Source organism: Corvus kubaryi, unplaced genomic scaffold, assembly GCF_017639235.1.
Source record: "Corvus kubaryi isolate FWS band 111438036 unplaced genomic scaffold, C.kubaryi_AGA036_p1.0 37353, whole genome shotgun sequence".
Taxonomy (NCBI): domain Eukaryota; kingdom Metazoa; phylum Chordata; class Aves; order Passeriformes; family Corvidae; genus Corvus; species Corvus kubaryi.
The window spans coordinates 3,009,811-3,029,458 of NW_024581115.1; the positions used below are offsets into that span (position 1 = coordinate 3,009,811).

General features: G+C 58.6%; 1 protein-coding gene across 4 annotated transcripts; it reads left to right on the forward strand.

Annotated features, from left to right (window-relative positions):
- Positions 1-1,713: 1,713 nt before the first annotated feature.
- On the forward strand, positions 1,714-17,504 carry RAB37 (RAB37, member RAS oncogene family). Of its 4 annotated transcripts, XM_042032472.1 has the most exons (10): positions 1,714-1,836; positions 7,460-7,570; positions 11,695-11,805; positions 13,822-13,863; positions 14,009-14,075; positions 14,160-14,212; positions 14,697-14,762; positions 15,492-15,548; positions 15,812-15,888; positions 15,998-17,504. In XM_042032472.1, exons 1-10 carry the CDS (start codon positions 1,777-1,779, stop codon positions 16,101-16,103), a joined length of 750 nt encoding a protein of 249 aa, XP_041888406.1. In that variant the 5' UTR covers positions 1,714-1,776; the 3' UTR covers positions 16,104-17,504. The 4 variants fall into 4 exon arrangements, with proteins under 4 accessions (XP_041888406.1, XP_041888407.1, XP_041888405.1 ...); XM_042032473.1 differs by lacking the exon at positions 11,695-11,805 and having other exon boundaries at positions 1,715-1,836; XM_042032471.1 differs by lacking the exons at positions 1,714-1,836; positions 7,460-7,570 and adding an exon at positions 9,156-9,783.
- Positions 17,505-19,648: the final 2,144 nt, after the last annotated feature.

The following is a 19,648-nucleotide window of genomic DNA, read 5'->3' on the forward strand; positions in this document are numbered from 1 at the left end:
ACCTGCCAGAAGTTGCCATCCAGGGATAAGCACACCTGGAGCCTCAGACTCAGTGGGCTGTGGGGGGCTTACTCTCCTCTTCATTCCCACCTTCCAAGAGAGGTTTGTCTGCGTACCTGGCCAGTTTGGGTGCCCAGGGCAGAGCCGTGCAGTCCCTGCAGCAGATCTGGGTCTCCGTGGCCCAGCAGGCAGCTCAGGTCAGGCAGTGCCCCAACTCTGGGGAAGGAGAAGGCTGAGCATGTACTCAGGATGGTGCCATGAAGTCTCCATCCTCAAGGGGCCTTGACAGCACTGGGGTATCCACGGAAAGGATTGTGCTGACATCCATGGGAGTTTGGGGACTTTGACAAGTTATTGGTGTGTTTAGGAGTTGCCCTGGCAAACCCCCTGAGGTTTGCTGCTCTCTTCTTCTTGGGCCTGCCTGCTGTGGGATGTGTGCACTATGTTGAACCAGTTGTTAATTTTCTGATCCAGACACCAGGGCTCGTGATATCGTTTCTTTTGGTGCTGTTGATTGTCTTCCAGTGCATGAGGCCATGGTCTGGCTGCAGGATGGTCTGGGCTGGGTTGGGCTTTTTGGCCTCAGGCAAGCATGAACCCCACCATCCCTACTGGTTTTTTAAATTTTTTCTGGCTGTTGTTTCTTAGTCCAATTGTCTGACCCAGCAGAACCATCTCTGCAGTCAGAGGAAATAATGGGCAGATATAATTAGTAATGTCAGGCCCAGGCAGTCAAACAGCAATCGGACGGGTGCAGATGGCTCTTGGAAGCAGGGTCTGTTCCTCTGGCTTGGGGCCATCTGCTGATCTGGAACGAGGGAACTGGAGACTGAGGGAACTGGAGACTGAATTGAGTCTCTCTTAAATAAACTTCTGAGTAAAGATTAATTTATTTCCAGTGCAATCGAAAATATCTAGATTGCTCTAAAGGGAGTCATAAAGAAAAGGATCTCAATAAATATTGACTGTCACCTTTAGGTTTAGGCACAACTTCCTCCTGTTTCTAAAATTTTTTTTTCTACTCCAAGCAGGGTCCTAACTGGGCTCTGTAAATGCAGTGGGATCCCAAAGGGGACCTGTTGGGGTAAACCAGGCTCAGCACCAGTTTGGTAAAGAAGCTGAAATGGCCTGGCTAGCACGAGCTGCTGCCCCTCCCTGGGGTGACACGCCGGTGACCACGCAGCTCTGTGGGCTGGTGTCTGGAGGGGTCTCAGCCGGAGCAGCCTGGGTGCGGGCATGAGGCTCCTTAAGTGCCAACGAGTCTGCTGTGAATCCGGGCTGGAGCAGCGCAGCGGACCTGGCTCGGTGCTCTCAGCTCGGCACTGATCGCAGCTGGTACCGAAAACCTCTCTGCCCGAGCTGGCCGTGCCCCGTGGGCGGAGGGGAGAAACGAAGCGAGAAACCGGAGAAACCCCCGGGCCCTGCGAAGCCGGGGGCTCTATCACGGTGGACAGAGATGGGGAGGTGAGGAGGGACCAGCGGTTGTGTGGAGAGTCCGGCGGCGCGGGGGACGCTCCCACCGCCTCCCCGCCCCCGGGCGGGACCGGCCTCTCCCCGCTCCCCCCCCACCGCCTCCTCCGGGCGGGGGAACCCTGCGAGCGGCGGCGACGAGCACCGGGCACCGCTGTCCTGCGCTGAGCGAGCGGGCCGGGCTGTGCCGGGCCGGGCGGGGCCGGGCCGGGCCGGGCGGGCGCTGCCCGCTGTGCTGAGCGGGGCGGGCGCTGTCCGCGGTGCTGCAGGGGCGGCCCAGCCCGGGCACCCCAAACCCCCCCGGCCATGGGGGCCCGCGCCGCCGGCCCGGGGGGGGACGGCTACAACGAGGCGCTGCTGCACAAGGTACGGCTGGGGATGGGGATGGGGCACCGGGGAGGGGGCTGCAGAGGGGGGATACGGGATAGGGCTTCTGCTTGAACTTCCCGACAAATTCCGTCCCTCTGCCTTCCTCGTCTCCCGGTGGGGTCCGTCTGTCACCCCCATCCCGGTGCGGCGGCAGCTCTCTCCCCCTCGTGGGGATGGACAGCCCGCAGGGGTTGGCCCCGGTCCCAGCCCCATCCCGGCTAACGGTGGGCAGGGGGTGGCAGGATTCGGCGTGTTTGGGAAGCCAGGACTGCTGGAACGGGGCCAGCCCCGCGGCACAGCCCGCAGCCGCCCTTCAGCCGCTCCCGCTGCCCTGTGCAGGCTCAGGGCGGGTCGGGGGCAGCTGGACCCCGGGGCTCTGTTTGCCAGAAGCAGGTTAATGAGCCGGGACTTCCCTGCCATGAAATAGCTGCGTCCCAGAGACGTCCATTCCTGACCTTCTTGCTTTGAAATTCTCTTTTGCGGTGCTCCTGGGGCTGTGGTTTTTTAACTCCTGGGACTGTGTTTTGTAACTCCAGTTGCACGGAGGGTGGTTAGGGCTGGTGGTGTCCCTGTAGGACGTGGGGCGCTCAAGCTTTCCTGCGGGGACAGCAGCAGCAGAGCTTTTTGCTCTCTGCAGTCAGGCGCTGCCCTGCAACTCCTGGAGTCACGGAGGAGATGCTGATTTATGACAGATCCACCCATCACGCCTTCCTGCTGTCCTCACACTGCTTTCCTGCAGTCCCCAGTGACTGTGCAGGAACTGGCACCCTCGGGAAAAGCAGCGACGGGACGGGGGAAGGGCTGGGGTTCTGTGGATCCCTCTTCACAAATCCCAGTCTGTTCTGTATCCTGCTGTACTCAGGGTAAGGTGCCCAGCCCTTGATTAGCAGAAAAATATCAAGTACTAGCAGCTCTCATTTCTGTTGTACACGCAATACGTAGGACATGCCACCAGGGACGACTTGAGAAACTCTGATTCTTTGCAAAGCCTTAACTCTCTCTCCTCCAGGAATGAGCTGCTGCAGTTAAGGAATGACATTGGTGGAAATGAGGCTCTGGGCAGAAGACCTGCCCAGGCAAATAACCATCCCAGTCTCATGCTCCCTGCTGTTCCTCTTGGTATTTTTCTGCATCTCCTGGCTGGGCTGCTTGTCTTGCAGAAACAAGGCTGCTCTCACTCCAGGGAAGTGAGGCAGCAAATACCTCACTAGATCTTGTGTCTGAGCAAGCAATCACATTTCAGATGTGCTGAAAAACCCCAAGAGAGCTCTGCAGTCTGGAGACAAGGATTAAATGATTTCTGGTTGGTGGCTAAACCCAGGCCTGGGGAGGAAACTGGCCAGGAGCAAACCAAAGCACGAACAGTAGAGGTTTGTTCTGGGCTATTCCAGAAAAGTTTTGCTTGATACAAAATGATGAATTCTGCTTTCAGGTGGTTTGACCCACTGCCAGATCATTCTTCCTCCCGTGTGATTCCTGGATCCATTTAGCTGGAACAAGACCCAAAGGCAGAGGGATGTGTTCCTTGGCTGTGGTTGATCCAAGGTGTTAGCAGCGGGTTGCAAACAGGGGTCTATCTCCTGCATGATCTGAGCCAGGTTTTGTTTGATGCACAGCCTTAGAGCTCATGTCTGCAGGGCTGAGATACAGCCTCTGCAAGGACAAGGGCCCAGCCAGGCTGGCAGAGGGCTCCAGGCTCTCTCTCAAGCCAGTGTAAGGGTCTTGGCCGTGGTGAAATAGTGCCTGGGCAGGTGGGGACAGCTCTGAACTGTCCCTGTGGCACATAACAGCTTCTAGCAGCATCCAACTCCATCCCTGGAGCACTTCTTGGAGCAGGGGGGAGGCAGCACAATTTTGTATAAAGAACAGGTTAAAAATAAGTCTCAGGGACTGAGACTTGGCCTGAGAGGCCACGAGAGTAGGGTGGTGAGAGGCTGAAAGCAGCCATGTCTTCACCCTCAGACCTCTCCCAGTGCCATGTCCCAGCTGAGCTCTGCAGGCAGCTGTGCTGGGGGGCACATACACGTTTGCCACAATTTGTTGTGATAAATCCTGCTCACCTGGGCACAAACCTGTGGGTTTGGGGCTCCAGCAGCTCCCTGAGAGCAACACCAGAGCCCGTGGAGGGCACTTCTCCCTTCCCTGCATCCCTCTGACTGGGGTTTTACCCTGTCAGGCTTTCACTAGCTATGTTTAGCTCAGGTCCGGGTTCTGCATGTTAAATCTCGGAAATGAACTGGGAAGACAACCTCAACCCACACGCGCTGTCCCAGATCTCCTCCCGCTTGGCTGGCGCCGGAATTGCAGCCATCGCCTCCCTGCACTGCCTTGACAGCCGTGCAAAACCTCTTTTCCCTCAGCAGGTTAGACCAAAATATCTCTTTTGGTCGCTGGCTGCCAGCCTGAGTACGGGAAGTTTGAATTGTTTTGCCTTGTCCCTGCAGCCCATGCCAAGCCAGCGATGATTTTGACTGAAAGTGATCCATGTATGTCTGAATTAGCCCCAAAACTTACTCAAGGTGTCGGGAGGGATATTTGCTCTTCCCCTAAGGCAGAACAGGCAGAAAAGCCTTTTTCAGGAGGGTGTAACAAGCTGTACCCACTTTTCTGTGGGGCTGTGGGGTGGTGGAGTAGTCAGATTACCTCTGCCCACCTAGTGGAAATAATTTCCTTTAGCTGGAAACAAGGATTGCTTTGGCTGTGCTGGGGCTCAGCAGTGGTGACGTGGGACTGTCACCAAGTGAGTCTCCAGGTCTCAGGAAGGTTTCCCTCTGTGCCTTGCCCAGCCCTGGCAAAGCACTGCTCCATCTGCACACCACCAGGCAGAGAAGAACGACAACACCAAAAGGAATCTTGCAACATTTTACCAAAGTTTCCCATGCAAAAAAAAAAAAAAAAAAAACCAGGGAAAACCTGGGGGGATGAGAAGGTGCGGGGGAGGTCAGTCTGTGGCTGAGGATGGGGGAAGAGTCAGGACAGCTACAGAACTTTGTCACTGGGAGGCTTTTTGCTATCATGACTCAGTCGTGTCCAGCCTGAGATTTTAAGGGTCAACTAGCCACATCTTCCCCACAGTGGGTTTTTTGTTCTTGTTTTATGTTTATTTGATAACCAGGAAGGCCACAGTGATTTCCACTCTGCTGTCCCTCCACAGAGCCCATGAGCTTTTCCTAAAGTCACTAGGAATACCTCTTGGCTGATCCAGGCCAACTTTTACTACTAAGTCATGAAGCGATTCATGAGTTGTCTCTATTATGAATCCCATTTAAATTATTAATAGAGGAATCTGCCTTTTATACATGTTCTCTGTAAACCCTGGGCTCTGGAGGCTTTCTGGTGCTCATTCCAACCAGCTCTTCTCCCTCCATAATTAATGATATTCTCTGCATTAACTGCTCCCAAAGACAGCACTGCAGGGTGCACCCTGTCTCGTTGAACATCCCAGAACCAGGATTTTGCCTGGAAATAGTGTGTAACACCAAAATATACAGCACTGAGGTGCAGGAGCCCCATGGTAATGAATTCTTGGATTGTTTTCCTATCCAGCTGCTCCTGGGCCTATCCTTCTCTCTGCACAGGGAAGGGTTCTGGGCCCTAGGGAAAAGCCAAGAGGGGTTTGGGCAGGGAAATTTCCCCCAGGAAAGGGGTGACCCAGATCCTCTGGCCCAGGGATTTCTGCCTCCCAACATCCGTCCAGATCCCGTGCAGGCTCCCAGCTCATGATGCTGCTCTGAATGTACAAGTGACCTACAAAGAGCCCAGTCAGGGAGGAAGGAGAAATCTCTGGCTGTGGATCTGGGCACAGGTTGCTGCCTCTCAGCACACAGGTCTGTGCTGCAGCCTGCATCTGGCAGAGGTGCAGGGCTCCCTCCTGCCAAGAGCTCTGCTCAGCAGGTCAGGCTTTTCCCAGGAGAGGTTCGGTGTTTGGGATGTTTTTTTCCGAGGAAAAGTGCTGATTCACTGAGGCAAGCATTCACTGAAGTATATTGGCGTGAGCAGGCTCCAGGCAGGTTGTGGGGTGGTGCTTTTTGCAGGGCAGGATGCTGATTTCCTGCCACTCCACATCTCTGCATTGTTTGTGGTCCTCAAGCTCCTCGGCTTTTGGTTTCAGCCCACTTCTGTGGGATCTGTGGGATGCAGGAACCACGGTGCCAGGTGCTGTGGATCCCACAGAGCCTCCCAGGTTGTGGAATCAGGCCTTGATCTGCTGGGGCTGTTCAGGCATTTGATTAAACACATTCCTTCACACTCATCCTGCTGTTTCACAAGGGCAAGTGCAGTGCCTGAAGTGGTGCCAGGGTTGGTCACACCCCAGGGCACTTTGGGACAGGAGAGGGATGGGACCGGATGTGCACAGAGGCCCCCCTGGGTATCGGGGAGGTACTGATGCACCTTCAGGGTGGAGACAAAGGACTGAAGTGTCACAGGATGGAGCAAGGCTGCCGGAGCTGCACAAACACAAAGCAAGCAGGGGGCAAACAGATGCAGCAGAGGTGGATGCAGAGTGGGGAGGTTTAGCCCCAGCACCTCGCTGGCTCGTCCCTGCAGCCTCAGGGGGGACAGGGGACCAGGGACAGAGGGGACACTCAGTGTTTGCTGGAACTGCAGCTTCAGAAACGCCCATGTCCCGAAAGACAAAGCCAAAACTACTTCTAAGCAAGAAGCCTGGTAGCAGAGTGTTTATTTTACCTCGTGTCCTGCGAAAGGGTTGAAAGTGCCTGGGTTTCCTGAAAGGATGGGAATGTTTGCACCGGTGGCTCTGCAAACAAAACCCAGATAGCAGCAGAGGGAAGGGAGGGGTCCTGTTTGCACTGCAGGTCTCTCTTAGGTCAGGGATTTTGAGGGATGTGGGCAGGAGCAGAAGGGAAGATGAGCTCCCCAGGGATGCAGTGTGGGTACTAGGGCCGTGGGCTGGCAGGGTGGGACCTGCCCAAGAGGTGACAGCTCTGACACCTGCACTGCTCCCTTGTCCCTTCTGCTCAGGGATCTGGGGCTCCCCATGGAGGCTGGAGAGGCAGAGGGACTCTGGGACTTCAAACCCATCACTTTGCAGGAGGAGTGCTGTGGGTCCACAGCATTAGGGCAGCACAAAGACAGCTCAGTGACCTGGTGAGGCTGCGTGGCTGTGGCAGCAGCTGTGTGCAGCAGCTGCAGGAGATGCTCTCTTTACTAAACAGTTTTGGACTTAATCCAGTGGCTCCAAAGTCCTCCCAAAGAGGTTTTCCAACAGGGCTGTGTGAGCCAAGGCTGTTTCTTCCCAGTAGCTTCCCGAGCTGGGGTAGGAGCGTCTGTCCTGCTCACTCTCCATGACAGGCTGTGCTTTGCTTTCCCTTCCATCTCTCCTCTCTTGGACAGGGCACAGTGGGGCTCAGGCCTGAAAGCTCATCCCAGACCACATTTCATTAATTACAGAGATGGACAAAGGGTTGGAAATTCCTCTCTGGGCAAATAGCAGAACCAAGAGTGACAGATCCAGGGGCTGGGTGGGTCCTTCTTGATCCTGCTGCATTTTCTGCTGCATCCCTCCAGCACCCCTACCCAAATGTCTGCCCCCAGCTGCACTCTGTGCCTGCAGCTTCTTCATCACCTGCACTGATGCCTCTTTATCTGGTCCTTGCAGACAATCCTGGTTGGAGACAGCGGCGTGGGGAAGACGTCTCTGCTGGTCCAGTTTGACCAGGGCAAGTTCATTCCTGGCTCCTTCTCTGCCACCGTGGGCATTGGGTTTACGGTAAGAGCCCAGTCCCTTGTCCCTGGGCTGTGCACTCACGCTTAGGGAGCAGCTTTATTTGGGAAATCAGAATCTATGAATCCGTGGTAAGCACAAAGAATTGGATGCTTTGCTTTGGTGCTGCTGGATGAGGGGTCTGGTTTGGCTGTGTTCTGCTTGGCATCCTTTGGGCTGCTGGGAGGGATGGAGGATGGGTAAAGCTCCATATTCCGAAACCCTTGGTGGGGCTGTGTCTGAGTGCAGCCTTTGGAGCAGCCCTGCTCTGCCAGGGAGATGCCAGCCTGTGTCCTGCCTGTGTCCAGCCCGGGGCCCTGGCGAAAAGTCAGGCAGATGGTGATGGTGCCTGGGAAAAGCACTCGGCTGCCATCCAGAGCTATTTGCAGAGATGCCGTGGGGTCTGAAGAGGTTCTGATGTGTGTCCCCTCTCCTGGGGGAGCTCGGGACCTTACTCCAGAGAGCCTGTCATCCCTTCAGCATCGTGACAAGGCTGGAACTCAGCAAGAGCTGGTACCCATGGGGATGTGATTACCCACAGGAATTTTCTTTTTAGTCCACGCCAAGGAAGCAGGGAAATGTGGCACCAGTGGGGGCTGTCTAGGGCCAAGCAGCCCAGGGACCAGCAGCCAAGGGTGCCCCTGCTGAGCCCTGGGCAGCCAGAGGAGGCTCAGCCACACCACTGCTCTCTGCCAGCTCCCGGCTGCCTCGTTTTTCCCACAGCAAAAGCCAGCTTGTGGGAGTGATGCTCAGCCAGGCGTTTTTCCTGCCCAGGCAACTCCATGAGCTCCAGCACAGTTTGCCATATCCTTCCAACCCCCTCCCCATCTTGCTGCCGGGAAGCTCAGCCACTTCCAGGAGCTCCGAGTGCCTCCAGCCTCCAGCTCTGGGCACTTTCCTGGCCAAAGAGCATATATAAACTATAAATCCCCCGTGTGGGTCTGAGCGCAGTTACAGGACTGGAAATACAGGTTCTATTTCCCGGGGGGCAGAGGAAGGCTTGGCTGGTGCAGGAGCTGGCAGCCCCAGGAGGCGCAGAGGTGGATGGTGGATGATGGATGCCATTCCGGAGGGCATCTCTGCCACCGGACCTCCTGCAGCCATGCATGGCCTTCACCTGGAGGGCAGCAAGGGGCACAGCTCTGCACTGGAGCCCTGCACCCCTGGGTCCCAGTGGTGTGAGCAGGGATGGGGGTCGCCCTGAGATTAACCTTGATGTGGGAGAGATGGGATATTCCAGGGAAAATAGATCAGGGAAGGCTCGAGGCTCCTGTACATGAGGTGATGCCCGTAAGGCTGAAGACCTTGAGCAGCTGTAGTGCATGGACGTGGATGGGGTTTTACAGGGTGGGGTTTTGGGTAACACAACATCCCTCTCCAGGGATTTCTCCCGCATCCCCATGCTCGGGCTTTTCCCAAATGAAGTGCAGTATGAGCTGCGCTCCAATGGCTGGTACAGGATGCAGGGGGCTACGAGCAGCCGGGGGAGCGGGAGGCCGGGCAGCCATCCCGGATGAGACGGAGGCGCCGCGGAACCGCCTCGACACACTCGTGGCTTCCGGCTAGCGGCTCCTGCTCCGCTTCCCTCCCGCCTTCCCTGCGCCGCGGGGCTCACCCGGGGCGCAGCTGCAGCTGATGGGGCAAACCCCCCACCCTGGGCCGGGCTGGTGGGGTGGCAGTGGGAGCTGCCGTCCCCACTGTCCCGGCGTGGCAGGGTGGGATTTGGCAGCACCGGGGTCTCCATCCCCACACTCCGTGAGGGACGGGGTGGCTGTTCATCTGTGGGGCGAGCAGTTCCTCCTCTCCCCACCCATGAGTCCGGAGGGATGTGCGGGGGCTCTGCGCGCCGTGCCCCTGGCAAACCCAGGGTCCCCGGTGTGGGGGTGCAGTGGGGCAGGTTTCCACTCTTCAGCCTCTTCTTCCTCATCCCGTGCCCGGGCTGGGCAGGGAGGCGGCCGGCGCACGGCCTCGGGGGTGGCATCGGCCGGGGGGGGAGGAGGAGGAAGAGGAGGAGGAAGGCGGGTGGGGCCGCGTCTCCCGCTGGCCCCGCGGCGCCGGGGCTCGGCGGCTCCGCTCGGACGCACCATGGGCGGCCCCGATGGGGCGGCGGGGAGCGAGACCCCCCCGGCGGGGAGCGGGGAACCCCCGAAGGGCGGCAGGGACCCCCCGGCGCTGCCCCGGGACTACGAACTGTCCGGCAAGGTGGGAGGCGGCGCGGGGTGAGCAGGGATGGACCCTCCAAACTCTACCAGAGGGGAAGGTTTGCGTTCGGCCCCCGGCTCGGGGGAGACAAGGTTTAGGAAGGGTCCCGGGGGCCGCCCGCTTCCTCCGCTGCTGCGATCGCGCCCAGGAAGCGGCCGCGAGACCGGGAAGGAGAAGGGGAAGGAGGCGGCAGCCCCAGCTGCTCCCCCCAGCCCTTCTCTGCCCCGGGAGTTCCCCGGTGCAGCAGGTGCGGGGATTGGGGTCTTCCCTCCCCGGGAAGGGGGGGGAAAGTCTTTGCCCCGGGGGTGTCCCTGCCGGCAGTGGCGATGGGAGGGACCAGCTGCAGGAACAGGGCTTTGGGGGGCTCCCGGGGGAAGGGAAAGCCCACCAGACCTTTGCCAGGGCAAGGGGCTCCTGCCAGCCCTGCAGCAGTGCCCCCCATGACACAGGGCAGGGGGAGCAGGACCCCATCCAGCCCATCACAGCACCACAAGGGCTCCGAGGAGGGAGCAGCATCTGAGCCCCGGATCCAGCCCGGGGCCCCCCTTCACCCCCACTGCAGCACGCTGCTTGTGAATGTCTCTGCATCCCTGCCAGGCCTCGGGGCAGGGGGGAGCCCTCCTTGCTGAGCGACCCCCTCTTCGCCATCCCAGCCCAGGCAAGGGTTGCCCCAGGAAGGACCTTCCTCAGCAGCTCAGAGGAGGCACAGGACTGATGAAACCTTTACCCCCAATACTTAATATGCAGCCCCAGGCTGAGCCCAGCACTGATGGGTGTCAGCCCCGACACCTCCTGCTGCCTCGCTGAGCCAGTTCCAAAGTGGTCCTGCATGCTTCCACCATCCCTAAACTGCTTTTATTCCTTTGCCTTTATCGTTCCCCCCTCTGACTCCTCTCAGTGGAGAGCAGTTTCTGAGTTTGAGGGAGAAAACCAGGTTTTAGCTTGGTCTAGATTGAGGTGGAGGCAGAACTGAGTGCTCCCAGTGTTCCCAGTGTTCCCAGCTCTCCACAAGTCCTGGGGAAGGATTTGATCAGCCAAGTGGTGGCAGAGCATTTCCAGCCACCAGCTCTGGCATTTGCTGTGCCATCCCTGTGGAACGTGGCCATGGCCCGCTGTGTTTGCCTGCCCCAGAGGATTTGCTTTGCGGGGATTTGCCTGCGGGGATTTGCTTTGCAAACTCCAGCATCCTGGCAAGGTGGGCATGCAGGCATGGAGCTTCCTGCTGAAGTCCTGCTCACTGCTGCTTTTCATCAGGAGCCAGACGCAGTCAGGTTAATGATTGCTGGGCAGGAACAGGTTGCTGCAGGTAGGCAGGAAGAGCACAGCATCAGGAAAGGCTGTGCTTCTGGAGCCCAGCATTGGTCCTGGCTGCTCCCTGCCTGGGTCTGGCAGTGCCAGAGCGGCCGGAGAGCCTGGGCTGATCCTGTTTGCTTAGCAGGAGGGGAAAGGCACCGTGTTTGCTTTGGTGTCTGCAGCAGGCACCGACAGGGAGAGAGTCCCGGACACGCAGGGTTTGCCCAAGCCATGCATCAGTCCTCGGGCTGGGCACACCCGGGTCAGAGGCAAAGCTTGGGTGGAGGTGGCTCCACGTATTTGGGAGCTGTGGTTGGTTCTCCAGGAGCCTCCTGGGCTGGGAGATGGCCAGGGGCTGGCCAGGAGATATCTCTTCTTGCTGCAGTACCTGCTTTCACACCAGCTCTCCTTCTCTTTCGTGGCTGGGGCCTGCTCTGCTGTTCTGGGGCACCACTTGGCTGCACCCTCGGGGGTCCCATCCCACACCCAGCTCCCATGGGGCTTCCCAGACCCATCAGGACCAGCCCTGGGGAAAGAAAGGAAGGGAGAGAAGGAACTAGGGAGGGCTCAGCACCAGTCAGGGGTGCTGCTCCCTCCCCGTCCTGCTGACACCTCTCCCTGCGCCCATCTTGCAGGTGATGTTACTTGGAGACTCGGGCGTGGGGAAAACCTGCTTCCTGCTCCAGTTCAAAGACGGGGCCTTTCTCTCCGGGACGTTCATAGCCACCGTGGGCATAGATTTCCGGGTGAGACCACCATGGCTGCCAGCCCCTCGCCTCCCTCGACCCCCACCTTGGCCAGGATGGGGTGCTGGGGAGCGGGAACGGGGCGTTTCCAGCCTCTGTACCCCCAGTTATCTGCCAACCAGCCGCAGGTGCTTGCTGGAACCCTTCCACCCCTCCCTGGTGTGAAAGACAGAAGGGCCCACTGGTACTGTCACTTCTTGCCTTTAAATCAGCAAACAGCCTGGGTTTAGCCCATCCCAGCTGTGTTCATGGGCTGGGGGTGTGTGGTGGGCAGCCAGCACGCTCCACCACGCAGTCCAAAGCCAACAGCTGGGGGGGTACAAACACTGGTTGCTGTAATTCCATGCCTTGAAAGGGCTGAAATGGGCTGCTGAGAAGTTGTTAGGGTTACCAGATCCTGTTTAAACCCCCATGCTGCTCTCTGCTCACCAAATTTCAGCTGCAGGGTGTCCAGGGAGGCACAGCTGTTCGCAGCACAAGGCAGAGCAGGCAGGAAGTCACGGGGGTGTCCCCAGGCAGGGCTCTGCCCACAGCCACTGACACGTGTCAAGTGCAGTCAGTGCTTCCTCTGCCCCCACAGCTGCAGCTGCTCCAGTTTTCTGCCACTTTTGCTGCCCTGGCTGCGTTTGGCTTTTGGTGGAACTGGGGGCTTGGTGAGTGGGGGCTGGCGGAGAGAGAGAGAGCTTGGTTTGGTTTGAAGGGGCCCTGAGGCCTGTCCTTATGATAAAGTCATGAAAGAAGGAAAATCTGCTGTGTCCCACTGCTGGGCTCAGTGCCGGTGTCGCCAGAGGTGTTGCCAGCCCGTAGGTACCGGCTCTGCCTCGTGCAAGCATCCCCTGCAGCAGCTCATGGCTCACTGCTCTAGGTAATCTCCAGAGTCTCCTAGGGCACGTTTTTGTTTTATCCAGCCCATTTGCTCAAATGCTGTCATCTCCACATGGGCTGAATTTCCATTTCAAACAATTCCAGGCAACCAAATTATTTATAGGGGTCTTCTCTTTCCAGACTCTGAGTATGATTCTTTAAGAGTCTTAAAATAGCTTTTCTGTACTTTTTGCTTTTCTTTCTTCTGGCCTCTGGAGAGAAGCCCCTGCGCTTCCAAGATGAGAACAGCGATTGCTTAAGCCTCAACAGCTGCCTTCCCAGCTCAGTTGGAAATGCCTCCTTCCTTTCCTGGTTCCAGCCCAGCCTAGCTGCAAACCATCCTGATCCAGGAGATTACCTCCTGCCATGCTGGATACGGCTGTGTGCTACTTGCAACTCCCCCAGCTCAATGTTTACAGCCACCTTTAAGAACCAAACAAGGCTCCACCAGCAAGGAAACCCGAGTGGGACACCCAGCATAACCCAGTGCGTGTTGCCCAGGCAGTTTGTAGCATCCAAAGCCCTTAAATTACTGCAAACAGGCTAAAGTTTAGTGCAGCAGTGGTTCCTCAGCACATGGAGCTGAAGAGTCCCGTCAGAAAGATCAGAGCTTTTTGGAGAGCAAACATAAAAGCACACCAAGCTGTTATTAATATATGCAAATTTATGTGTGGTTCACCCAGACCTCCCTGCTTCCCCAGCTCTGCCAAACTTCCCAGGGGCTGCTGCAATCCCGGAGCTTCCCGGCAGGAGTCAGAGCAGGTCGGTGTTCCCGGGGTTCGCTGGACAGCCAGCATCATTCACTACCTTGTTAGGGGACTCGGGAGCCCCAGGACAGGGACACTGGCTGTAGGAGGTGAACGAGGCACCGGACACAAGGCAGGCTGGGATCTCGTCTCCGCTGATTCTGCTCTTCACCCTGACCCGAGGGCTTGCTGCTCTGGGATGTCCCTGTAGCTGCCAAGCAAGCAGGATCATGGTTTGAAGCAATGAGGCTTCAGTGTCCAGCCCCACGGGCAGCTTGGCTTCATCCCACTGGCCTGGGGAGAGGAGCTGAGGGGCTGTGGAATGCCAGCTCTGTGCCAGGGCTGGCTGGCACATGCACCAAGACATGCTTTGGGCTGATGAATGTGCTCTCCTTGTCTTCTGCAGAACAAAGTGGTGGCTGTGGATGGTGTGAAAGTGAAGTTGCAGGTGAGCTTTGGGAGGGGGGAAGAAACTTCCAGATGGAAACCCACCTCAGGCTGGGCGTGGTGGTCCAGCAGGGCTGGGAGCCACAGGAGCACACCCAGCTTGGGGAGGTTCCTCTCCCTGCTCTCACCAGGTGGTTTCTCGGCAGATCTGGGACACAGCAGGACAGGAACGTTTCCGCAGCGTCACTCACGCCTACTACCGGGATGCCCAAGGTGGGTTTGGGGTCCGGTGGGGATGGGGGGGCCATCCAGAGCACATCCCTGCAGTGTAGAAATGCCTCTGCCTCTTCCCTCTAGCCCTGCTCCTGCTCTACGATATCACCAGCAAGATGTCCTTTGACAACATCCGTGTGAGTCCCACTGTGGGTTGGGAGTGTTTCTCCCCAGGGACTGGGGTCGTGGGTGCCCTACTTGGCTGGCTGGGTGTTTGGGGCAGTTGGGAGCCTGTTTTACCTGTAAGCACTGGCTGTTCTGGCCAGACCCAGCCAGCTGGGAGCTCATCCCAGGGCGCCTGGCTGGGTGCTGCATGGCTGGGTGAGTTTTGTTTAAGAACACGGCGAATGCCTGAGGGAGAAAACGTGGTTTGGGAAGGATGTGAACTACGGCTTGGGCTGTAGCCAGGAGACAGGGCGTTTTTAGGGCTGCTTGTCTGTGATGCTGGAATAATTCCTGTGCCAAAAAAAAGTCATTATCTCTGTCCTCGTGGGGGAGAGATGGGGGGGCTGAGGGGGTGTGAAGGCTTAGAGGGAAGGGAGGGGGGTACTTAGGGGTTGAGGGCTGAGTTGGGAGGGACAGGAGTGCCCCTCACCCCGACACTGTCCTGCTGCCCTACAGGCCTGGCTGACAGAGATCCATGAGTACGCCCAGAAGGACGTGGTCATCATGTTGCTGGGCAATAAGGTGCGTGCAGGGTCCCCCTCCACCCTGGGGTTTGCTGTGCTATGCCGTGCCCTTGCCATCCCCATGGCTATGCAAGGATGGGGCTCTGCCTGCACCCTCGGCCGGGCTCTGCTGCTTTCTGGGCTCAGCCAAGGCCAGAGGTGATCCCAGGGGTTTGGGGGGTCGGGGAGGGCAGTATGCCCGGTAGCCAGCGGGTGGCAGCACGAGGCTGAGGCTTCAGGTCCGGGATGGTCCTCGTATGGGATGCTTCGGTATGGGATGCTACTGGCTCTCGGACGCCCACCCAAGCCTGGATGCACCCCTGGACCTCAGGTAACCCCAAGCCCTAGAGGCCCAACAGGGTCCCAGATTCTCTCCAGGGGTGCTAGATGCTGCTGGGTGCCCAGTGCCCAGCTGGATACTGGATTTTCCCCTGGGACTGGATGTCCCCTGGATCCTGGATGATGCTGTGTACTTGATGCCCAGCAGGGTACCAGAGCCTCCCTGAGTCCTGGATGCCCTCAGGTGCTGCCCCAGGTCCTCAGTGGCCGCAGATGCCGCCTGACATCCTCAATGCCACCAGGTCCCAGCTGCTCCACACATCCCAGATTCTCTGGGCAGTGGATACTTCTGGATCCATGGTGCCTCTCGTTCCTGTCAGCCCCCTGAGAATTCCACACTGCTGGCTTGCCAGATGCCCCCAGGTGCCAGCTGGCCTGGTGTGTGGTGACCTTTTCCTTCCCTTGGCAGGCTGATGTGAGCAGCGAGAGGGCTGTGAGGACGGAGGATGGAGCATCGCTGGCCAGGGTGAGTTGTGCCAGGGTCTAACCTGACTTTGGTATCCCCAGACAATTTCATGTCACTCAGGGTTCCCATGCAGCCGTGCCATCCCCTCAGGGTGCCCAGACCTGCCTGGCTCTTAAAGAGGCAGCATGGCAGTCACTTGCATGCAAAACCTGGGGCAAGGCAAGGAGATGACCCTCAAGCCTTGGCCAGGCTACAGGGATGATTCAGAGGGCCAGGAGGGCATTTTGGGGGTGGCCACTGATGGGGCCGTGCTGTCCTTGCAGGAGTACGGGGTGCCTTTCATGGAGACGAGTGCCAAGACAGGCATGAACGTGGAGCTGGCCTTCCTCGCCATTGCCAAGTGAGTACCTGGGGCCAGGAGACTGAGCAAGGGAGTGTCCCCTGCAGCCCCACCACCTCCCACACACCAGCACAGTGTGACAGGGAGTAACACAGCCCCACCACTCCAGGGAGCTGAAGCAGCGCGCGGTGCAGCCGCTGGATGAGCCCTGCTTCCAGATCCATGATTACATCGAGTCACAGAAGAAGAAATCCAGCTGCTGTGCCTTCTCCTGAGGGTGGCCCAGAGGAGCTGGCAGGCCTGGGGGCCCAGGCAGGAGGCAGAGTGGGGCCCAATCCTGCCCTCAAGCACTGGAGGGAACCAAGCTCTGACAAGCCAAGGTGGACGGGACAGTACAGTGGAGCAGAGTGCATGAGGAGGGCCCTTGTCCTGGTGCCAGGATTCAGATCCTGCTGGCCTGCAGAGCAATGACCTGTGGGAATCACTATGGTGTGGTGACTACCAGCCTGGCCAGCGAGCTGTGGTGATCCATCACCTCCATCACATGAGCAGGGTGCAGGACACAAACACCTCACTGAGGGACCCTTGGAGTGACTGGAGGGGCTGTGCCATGGATGAGCCCCACTGCAGCCCCCAGTCCTGTCCTCCCCTGCAGCTATCCCTGCTCACAGCACTGCTGTTGTCCAACTGGAAGAGCCTGATCCAGCCTCTGTGTCCCTGGTGCTGCCAGGCTCTGGCTTCCCTCCAAGGAACCTCAGCTCTGCCCCTGGGCTGCCCCACACCCCGATGCCCACGCTCGGCTGTGGCTCCTCATTTCTGCAGTTGTTGCCATTGGCTTTTATCCTCCTGCCACCACGAAGGCAGTGATGTCCCCATTGTATCCCGTCTCTGCTCGAGGGAAGGGCTGGGATGGGGAAGGGTCCAGCCAAACCTGCTCCCTGCCCACACAGCTGGTGTGAGAAGTAAAATTCCTCTGGGAGCATCCGAGTGATGCTTGGGGCACTTCTGGTACACACAGCAATTTGGAAAAACTTTCCTTCCCCCACATTGTAGCCAGAGGAATTAGAGAATTTTTTTTTTTTTTTTAACAAGAAAAGCCTTTTTCTTTTCAGTCCCTCCAGACTAAACCATCTCCAGGCTCGTGCAGGAGATGTTCATGGTGGCATCACCTGGGGTGATGCTCCAGCCCTGCCACCTCCCAGACCAGGCTGGGTTTGTCTCCTATCACTGCCCATGTAATACAACTCTGCCTTCCTGCTGCTGGCAAATAGCAGCTGGAACCCACTTTCTGGAGAGCAGATAGATGCCTGAGAGCCTTCAGTCAGCAAACACTGCTCCGTTGGGCACTGGTGGGGCTCAGGGACATCCCTGGTGGTCAGCCCTGCTCTGTTGCTCCCTCCAGCACACTGTCCACTCCCCTGAGCGCTACACAGAGCGGTTAGATGGTGAATATTTGGTTGTGTAGCTGAAGCACTGATGCAGAGAGCAGCTGTGGAGGGTATGGCACTGCTGCACGTAGGAGTCAGGGACTGTCCAGCACATCTGTCCCCATCAGCATCTTCCCTGGCCCTGTACCCGACTGCTCATCTCTCACCTGCCCCGGTGCCTCCTTCACCTCTGCTCTACTCCTGGGTCTCTCTTCGCAAGTTTACAGATTAAAGCTGGGTATTTTTGAAGCTTTGCATCTGTCTGATTGTTTATTGCGTGAGAAATCCCTGCCCTGGGTCTGCAACGTGGGAGGCTGCTGCACACAGGCACTGCAGAGCAGCCGGGCCAGGGGGCCCTGGGAGCAGCCGTGAGGAGGGGGAAGCACCCACGGCCCCTTCCTCCCTGCCGGGGCTTTCGTTGCACATTTCAGACAGACCAAAGGTGAGAGGGGAAGAGTAAACGTGGCCTGTTAAATTAAAACCAACCTCCTCCCCTGCTGTTCTCATGGTGCAGAGTCCAGCATTCCCCAAATAACTCTGTCTTCCCACCAATGGCATTGCTGCTGCCGCTTGGCTGATGTCTGCAAAAAAATGCTGGATGGCTTCAACACAAACAGACGCTGGCTCTTTTCTCTTTTCCCCCTCCTGCCTGAGCTCCTTTAACGTGACTCCAAGATGCAAAGGGCAGGAGGAGGCAGCTGGGGTGTGACGGTCCTGCCTGTGCCCTGGCATCCCGCAGGCACTATTAGACCCAAAAGCAGCTCCAGCTGTTTCCTTTGCTGCTGCCTTTTTTCCTTATCACAGTCCCGTGCTCCAATCAGCCCTGCTGGAGCTGGGTTTTGTTTCCTGACTTAGGGCAGGGTACCCAAAGCGTGCCCCCCATCTGTCCTTCCAACAAGCTCACTTGTGGGGCTGTGCTCCTCACAACCACCTCGCCAAGGGGACGGCTGTGACACGGGAGATAGATCCCCCCGTCCCGGGGCCGCACCACAGCACGCTTGCCCTGGTTTTCCTCTCCGCAGGCATCTGCCGCCGGCCGCCGTGGGATTCCTCTCCGCCGCTTTTCTCAGGGCCGAGCGGCCGCGGGCGAATGCTCAGCCGAGTGGAGGAAACAAATGAGCCCACCCTCGGCTCCCAGCTGGGTCCCACGGAGCTGGAGCACGGCCATGCCGAGGGTTCCTCGGCCGCTGGGGTCCCCGAGCAGGGTTTTGGGGCAGAGCGCCCTGTGAGCGACATGTCCCATGGCATGCAGCTGTCCCCTCCTTGCTTGCCTGTCCGCAGCAATGTTAAACGTGATCCTGCCTGCCCTGAGGACCTTTGCCCAGGTCCTTTGCCCAGGAACTTCATCCAGGCCCTGCACTGAGAGACACCGATGGTACCTCTGTGCCACCCTCTCTGGGACAATCCCAGGAGGCAGAAGGCAGCTCTGCCTGGCACCAGCAACCCTACGGCATTGCCGGAGCAGCCCAGGCTTGTTGCTGCTTTGCTTTGCCCTGGCTGAACCCAAACCTCACGCTGCAGCCATTTCTGCTTCTCAGTCTATGGGCAGAGAACATGGAGCCAGGGCAGAGCAAATCCCCTGGGGTTCCCTCCATCTTCCCCCCTTCGGGCCCCCAGCAGCAGGGTGCTGAGCAGGGTTCACAGGCAGCTGGGGGAACAGGGCTCTCTCATTTCCACTGCAAGGCCCGCTCCCTGGCCTGCTGTCCCACGCAGTTTCGATTGGTGGCTTTTATTTTACTGTCGACGATTCGAGCATCCCTCCAGCTCTCTACCTCGGAGCAGCGCTGGGACCGACTGGAGCCTTCGAGGACTGGGCGAGGGGATGGGATGGATGTTCCCAGAGACGCCAGCCGGGATGTGCCGCGGAGCGGGAACAGCGGGGAGCGTCCCGCCGATCTCCGGCCACGGTCGGGGCTGTCTCTGAGACGATGGAAGAGCCGAACCCCGGTGGGGGAAGTTCAGCGAGGATCGGGATGTGCCGCGGTGGGCTCGTGTGGCTGGCAGGGAGAGGCGGAGGTGGCTGCGGGGGAGTGGCCCGGCCCCACGGGGGAGCGGTCGGACTCCATCGGGGGAGCGGCCCGGCCCCACGGGGGAGCGGTCGGACTCTCGAGGGAGCGGTCGGACTCCATCGGGGGAGCGGCCGGACCCCAGCGGGCGGCGGTCCAGTCCCGCCGCGGGCACCGGGACCCGGCGGCGGCGCGCCCGGGACGCCCCACCGGGGCGAGAACACGTTTGCATGCCCACCACGCGGATTTGCATAACCACACCCCCAATATTTGCATGACCACGCCCCACCACTGTCCTTATTTGGCGAGCATCGTCCCGTGCCGCTCCCCCATTGGCGGCCACCGGCCCCGCGCCCCGCCCCCCTATATAAGGCGTGCTGCGGGCCC

Excerpts from the sequence above, each read along its gene's own strand:
- RAB37 (XM_042032471.1), top strand. The coding sequence starts at position 9,391 with ATGTGCGGGGGCTCTGCGCGCCGTGCCCCTGGCAAACCCAGGGTCCCC. Across the intron at positions 9,784-11,694 it reads AAGGTGGGAGGCGGCGCGGG|GTGATGTTACTTGGAGACTC; the intron begins GTGAGCAGGGAT and ends CCCATCTTGCAG. Across the intron at positions 15,889-15,997 it reads GCCTTCCTCGCCATTGCCAA|GGAGCTGAAGCAGCGCGCGG; the intron begins GTGAGTACCTGG and ends CCACCACTCCAG.